A 6,474-nucleotide genomic window follows, 5' to 3' on the forward strand; every position below is an offset into this window, starting at 1 on the left:
GTATGAATGATGGTAAACAGATCTTAGAAAACAATTTACTATCTAATCCATACGTATTGATCGGCTGTGTGTGCAGTATTTTGATCTGCTGCATGTTTAAAGCTACTTTCAGCTGCTGCCTTATTCACAGGAGGTCACCACAGCAGGGCGCCCCGCATGTTTGATGACTGGATACTCTTCCTGACACGATCCCAAAGGGAGTTCTGATTCCTCTCGGGATCGAGCCACCGACCATGTGCCTGTTCGGTGACTGTGAACCGGTGCAGTGTGAAGCCACCTGATTTCCTGCATGTTTGATTGTGAAAAATTAACAGAGCTCATGGATTTTTTGAATATCTGAACAAAGAACTCAGAGATGCCCGGAGCAGAAAAGAGATCTGTTTCAGTCTGAGTGAAAAAGTCTCAGTGAAGGTCCAGTGTAACACAGTAGAGAAAGGTATTATATATTCTAGATGAATGGGCCAATAGGTTCGGCTATGGGAGCACAATGAGGTGTTTAAGTGACACACAAAGGCAGCTGGATAATTTTAAAGGACAACCAACTTTAGTGACATAAACCATAAAATTGACGAACAGTTATACAAGGCTCACAATTATGAAAATGAAATTACACACAATAAAATACATAAAATAATAATAATACTACTTGGCCAAGTGCTAATTCTCAATATCAAATCTGTTGGGTGCACCCTGGTAATCTGAATTCCAAATTGTAATGGACAACAGAACAACAGATTAATCAATTTCAGTTCCAATTCAGGTTCAACTCAACACCATTCACATGAGGAGGATTTCCTACACAGCAGGTTGTTATAATGTCTGAAATAAACTTGTCCAAAGGGTAATGTCCAAAATTCCAGGATGAAACAATAAGCAAAAAATGTCAGTCAGTGGTCTCGCGCATAACCAACTGTGTGTGAAGGTATGAGTGATACAGGCCTACCACACCGCAGGGTGCAGCAAGACTCCAAATGGAAAAGAAGGGATCCAGTTCTTTCTCTAAGTTCAGGTGGGAAGGCTCGCCATCACAGTCACAGGAGGAATCCACCTCAGGAACAATCCAGCATGGGAAAAAAACCTGACCTGTCGACAGACAGGACCAGCAAAATAATAGAATTTCTATTAAGCTGTTCTAGCTTTAATCCCTAAATCAGATCTCTATAGACATCATAGTTGACATCAATCCATCATCAAAGCACTCAAATTTGCAATAAGACAATTGTCTTTCACTTCAGTGCAGTATTTCACTGCATTCCTAACCCACTTTGTTGTAGATTACACAAGCATTTTCCAAATACAACCTTAAAATATCACATTTTACCCAAAATCAGTAAAAGTTTACATTTGAATAATTAAACAGTTCAGATAAGGGCTATTATTTAACAACAATGTAATAAACAGAACAAAAAACCTGAATGAAAGGCACATAATATGCTCACCGATCTCAATGCGACACGTTTGGGACAACAATATGGTGGCTCTCAGTCCGGACACGTGGGGCACTTCAGCTGAACGGAGAACGAGATGAACTTCAAGGAAACCAGTAGCCAATAAGAGCTAACAAGGCTAACGAGGAAGCTCTAACAGTGCTCGGCAGAAAACTGAAGCTCAATCTATTTACTCACTTCACGACTTCCAGCTTAGAAGTCAGATGGCAAACAGCAATTGCAATTGCAAAAGAGCTCGTCTCAAGTTCGTATCCAGTACTATAATCGTCTTAACACACAGACTCTCACGCTGCACAGCTTAGCAGTCTTCTCCTCATGGCGGATCTTCACGCTCACACAAACAATGCTACCGACACGGGGAAGGAGGGCGGGACCTACAGCGGCGGTCTGCATTCTGATTGGTTGATACACACCAGAACTAAACTTTTTTATTGGCCAGGTAGACTACCTAGCTTCCCTAACCCCTGCTTCTTAAAGAGGCATCCCCATTTTATGTGGGTTACACCCTCCCCTCTGAAGGGTATGCCCGTCCCTGGGCATCTGCAATGTGACACTGAGTCACACGGCTTACACAAGCCTGACGGAATCATGAGATGCATTCTCAAAACCATTCAGGGAGCTAGTCAGTGCTTCACTAAGACCCTGGAAAAGAGAATTCACCACCATTATCAGAGGATTGCCTAGTTTCACATAATCCAATCTCTTAGGCTTTGTGTGCACTCTTTGAGAGCGACGAAGGGATGTTTCAGCATCCTGAAGTCCATCAGTCTGAAACTTTAAGGGTTCAGGCTGGACAGTAACAGGTGCATTAGCATCACAACACCCATCATCAGGTACTGCATCTGAACTCATCTCATTATCTGGAGGAATTTCCTCAGATTGCTGCAAATCCAAACACTGGGGGGATCTGTCAACTGAGTTCAGTTCAGGTAAGACGTTTGCTTCAGATAATCTGTCTTGTTCAGGTAGGTTGTCATGTTCAGGTAGGTTGTCATTTTCAGGTAAGTTGACATTTGATGCACCTTGAATGTCTCCAGTATTTCCATTTCCTACAACGGACTGAGTTGCTGGAGCATCGGGTGAAAGGGAAACTACAGACTCCTCTGTTTCTGCTGACTGCCGGACTGCACAAGCAGGCTCACTCGACTTGTGAGTTTCAGGCACTATGACAAATGCATCAGGTGTAATACGAGGGAAAAACGTCCAATCAGGAACATCATCCGAGTCTGAGATGATCTCCTCTTCACTCTCAACAACTGGACATTGTCTCGTTCTGGGTCTCTTGTTTGTACGAGATTTAACTGTCTCAGGTTCTGCAGCTGCTGACAGGAATCCACATGGCAGAAGCAGGTCTCTGTGCAGAGTCCGCACTGGTCCATCTTTACTTTCCGGTTTAACTGTGTAAACTGGCATGTCTCCAGCTCGCTTGAGGACAATATAAACATCCTCCTCCCACTTGTCTGCCAACTTATGTTTTCCACGCAGCTTCACATTTCGTACAAGAACTCTGTCTCCTTTCTGCAAGATTGATTCAATCACTCGCCGATCAAATCTGGCTTTGTTGCAACTTGCATTCTTTCCTGCATTACTAGTAGCAATACGATAACTTTCTTCCAACCGAGATTTTAAATTGCCAACATACTGGGAATGAGTCTGCTTGCTAGCATTGGTGGGCAATCTGAAGATCAAGTCAATGGGTAGTCTGGGTTGTCTCCCGAACATTAATTCGTAGGGGGAGAATCCAGTTACATCACTCTTTGTACAGTTATAAGCATGTACCAGAGGTTTGACAAAATCTTTCCAGCGGAGTTTGTCTGACTTATCAAGTGTTCCAAGCATTTGAAGAAGAGTGCGGTTAAATCTTTCAACCGGGTTTCCCCTGGGGTGGTAAGGAGTTGTGCGCACTTTCCTCATGCCAACAAGTTCACAAAGTTCCTTTATGGTCCTCGATTCAAAATCAGCACCCTGATCGCTAAGGAGCTTTTCAGGAAGACCATAATGGACAATGAAGTTTTCCCAGAGGCACTTCGCTACGGTCTGTGCTCGCTGGTTTGGAGTTGGTATAGCCACTGCATATTTTGTGAAATGATCAGTTATTACTAGAACGTCTTTCGTATTTGAGCAATCTGGCTCTATTGACAAAAAGTCAATGCACACCAGTTCAAGCGGTCGGCAGGTTTTAATGTTCATGAGTGGAGCAGCTTTTTCTGGATGTGTTTTTCGGCGAATACATCTCTCACAAGCTTTAACCATTTTTTCAATGGTCATGCGCATTTTCGGCCAGTAAAATCTGGCTCTTGCCAAATCTACTGTTCGTTCGACTCCAAGGTGGCCCATATCATGATGAAGACTCCTAAGTGCTGTAGCTCTTAGCTCCTCAGGAAGCACAAGCTGATATGAGATGTTTGGACCATCTTGTCGCTTACGATAGAGCACTCCATTCTGCATCTCCAACCGAGCCAACTCTCTGAGTAACAAGGGTAGTTCTGGTAACTCCAACCTGAGGCTGGGACATGGAGTTTCACCGGTCTCCAAGAGTACAATGACTGCATTGATAGTAGGATCTGATGTTTGTGTTTGCCTCAACTCTTCTTCTGAAAATGAATGGACAAGAGGGGACCCATCCACTTGCTCCTGCTGGAAGCAGTCGGGGATGGCTGTGGACTGGTGAGTGAGGGATTCAACTAATGTCAACCCAGGATTGGCGGCTTGAACATCAGCTACAGGTGAAGTGACCATATGACGTTCACAAATAGCCTCAATCACCTCCTGGGGAACAGTTTCTGGACCGTTAGGATTGCTCAGATGGTACAGTGTGAACTGCCGGATTCTCTCACTTTCTTTCTTGGATGCATAATCATCCTTTGGTGGGTCGTTAGGTCGGCGAGAAAGTGCATCAGCATCTAGGTTTTGCTTTCCCGCTCTGTACTGAAGACTGAATGAGTAGGTAGAAAGACTGGACAACCACCTGTACCCTGTCGCATCAAGCTTTGCAGACGTTAAAATATATGTAAGTGGGTTGCTGTCAGTCACCACTGTGAAATCTGTACCGTATAGGTAACCAGAGAATTTTTCTGTGACTGCCCATTTAAGGGCCAAGAATTCAAGCTTATGAGCCGGGTACTTCCTCTCGCTCTTGGAAAGTCCTCGACTTGCAAAAGCTATGACTCGAGATTGACCATCTTGAACCTGATACAATGCAGCCCCAAGGCCAACAGTGCTGGCATCTGTATGCAGGACATATGGAAGTTGGGGGTCTGCAAATCCCAAGACTGGAGCTGATGTTAGCTTCCTTATTATGTCATCAAAAGCTTTCTGACATTGGGATGTCCACCGCTGACCAAAGGACTCCTTTGGGTTGCGATATTCTGAGCTTGGATTTACCTTCTGTCTCTTGTTCAGCTTTCTGAGTGGTGGATAACCGGAAGTTAGTTCATTAAGTGGTTTTACAATAGCAGAGTACCCCTGAATGAACCGTCGGTAATATCCAGCAAATCCCAAAAAGGATTGAAGCTCCTTAAGGTTTGTGGGGATCGGCCAGGTCTTTAAGGCCTCAACTTTCTCGGGGTCGGTTTCAACACCTCTCTCAGAGACAATGTGACCAAGGTATTTTACTGACGGTTGAAAGAATTTGCACTTCTCCGGTGCCAGTTTCAAACCGTATGTCATCAGTCGTTCAAGGACACGCTGCAAGCGCTGTTCATGCTCTTCCAAGGATGATGAGAAAATGATGAGGTCATCAATGAACACTAAAACTTCTTTTAGATTCATATCGCCAACACACTTTTCCATCAGTCTTTGGAAGGTTGAAGGTGCGTTTGTTACTCCTTGGGGCATCCTGTTGAATTCCCAGAATCCAACTGGACACACAAATGCAGTCTTATGCTTGTCTGTTTCTTCCATTTCAACCTGGTAGTAACCAGACTTGAGGTCTAGGACGGAGAACCACTTAGAACCAGCAAGTGCAGTGAAAGCATCTTCCAATTTTGGAAGAGCGTAGGCGTCCTTAATGGTCTGCATATTCAGCTTTCTGTAATCCACACACAGACGAACAGAGCCATTCTTTTTGCGAACCACAACGATCGGGGAAGCAAATGGGGACTCAGATTCCCGTATGACTCCAGAATCTAGGAGCTCCTGTAGATGCTGTCTCACAGCATCCACATCGTTGGGGTGTATCGGACGGGCCCTTTGCTTAAAAGGCGTCTCATCACTGAGCTTGATTCTGTGTTTAACTTTATCAGTATGGCCAAAGTCCAGGTCATTCTGAGAGAAGACGTTTGGCATACTGTTTAGCATGTTTGTTATTCGCTCTTTCCATTCAGTGGAGAGAGGTGAATCTCCAAAATCAAAGCTTAGCTCTTGGGAAGACTTTGCTGAAGACTGAGAACAGTCTGGTTCTCTGACAGTATGTTCTTTGTGTAGCACTTGCACTATAGCACTAACATCTGCCACAATAGTTTTAGGGGGAATGACAATGTCATGGTTGGTGTCATTTCTTAGTACGACAGGAACATGACATGAACGTTTGCTTGGTAAAGTTACTGCAATCGCTGAAACCAGTAAGCCATTTGGTAGAGAAGAAGCTGATGGTTGCTCAAGAATGACGTCTCTTTGAATGTTCAGACGATCCACATGAACAAAGGCTTCAACAACAGCGGTCTGTCTTGCAGGGACAACTTTAGGCAGATTGCCTATTAGTTTTGCACAACCAAGGCTGCTGCGGTTAGACTCTCTTTGTCGTAGCTCAAGTATTTTGAGAACAGCCTGATAGCCACTCATCAAAGGCTGAAAGGGTGAAAGTTTCTGATAGTCCGTATAAAGAATGTCAAGTGTGTTTGTGCCTATAAGCACCTGTTCATGGGCTGCAGAGCGGAGGTGAGGGATGACCAAGGCCAGCGTGTTTATTTCAATATCAGAGCCAACAAACTCTTTAGGAAAGGTGATGGTAAGCTCGACATATCCTAAATAGGGAACAAACTGGCCATTAGCACTCTCCACTTCAAGCAAGTCATTCAAAGAGTGG

General features: G+C 44.3%; 1 protein-coding gene across 4 annotated transcripts; it reads right to left on the reverse strand.

The window, feature by feature from the left end:
* Positions 1-430: 430 nt before the first annotated feature.
* On the reverse strand, positions 431-3,726 carry LOC115801406 (uncharacterized). Of its 4 annotated transcripts, none has more exons than XM_030759206.1 (3): positions 1,626-3,726; positions 1,440-1,508; positions 431-1,078 (listed from the first exon to the last, which is right to left on the reverse strand). In XM_030759206.1, exon 1 carries the CDS (start codon positions 3,720-3,722, stop codon positions 2,016-2,018), a length of 1,707 nt encoding a protein of 568 aa, XP_030615066.1. In that variant the 5' UTR covers positions 3,723-3,726; the 3' UTR covers positions 431-1,078; positions 1,440-1,508; positions 1,626-2,015. The 4 variants fall into 4 exon arrangements, with proteins under 4 accessions (XP_030615066.1, XP_030615063.1, XP_030615065.1 ...); XM_030759203.1 differs by having other exon boundaries at positions 431-1,083; XM_030759205.1 differs by having other exon boundaries at positions 1,440-3,726.
* Positions 3,727-6,474: the final 2,748 nt, after the last annotated feature.

The sequence above is a fragment of the Archocentrus centrarchus genome, chromosome 22, assembly GCF_007364275.1.
Source record: "Archocentrus centrarchus isolate MPI-CPG fArcCen1 chromosome 22, fArcCen1, whole genome shotgun sequence".
In the NCBI taxonomy this organism is placed as follows: domain Eukaryota; kingdom Metazoa; phylum Chordata; class Actinopteri; order Cichliformes; family Cichlidae; genus Archocentrus; species Archocentrus centrarchus.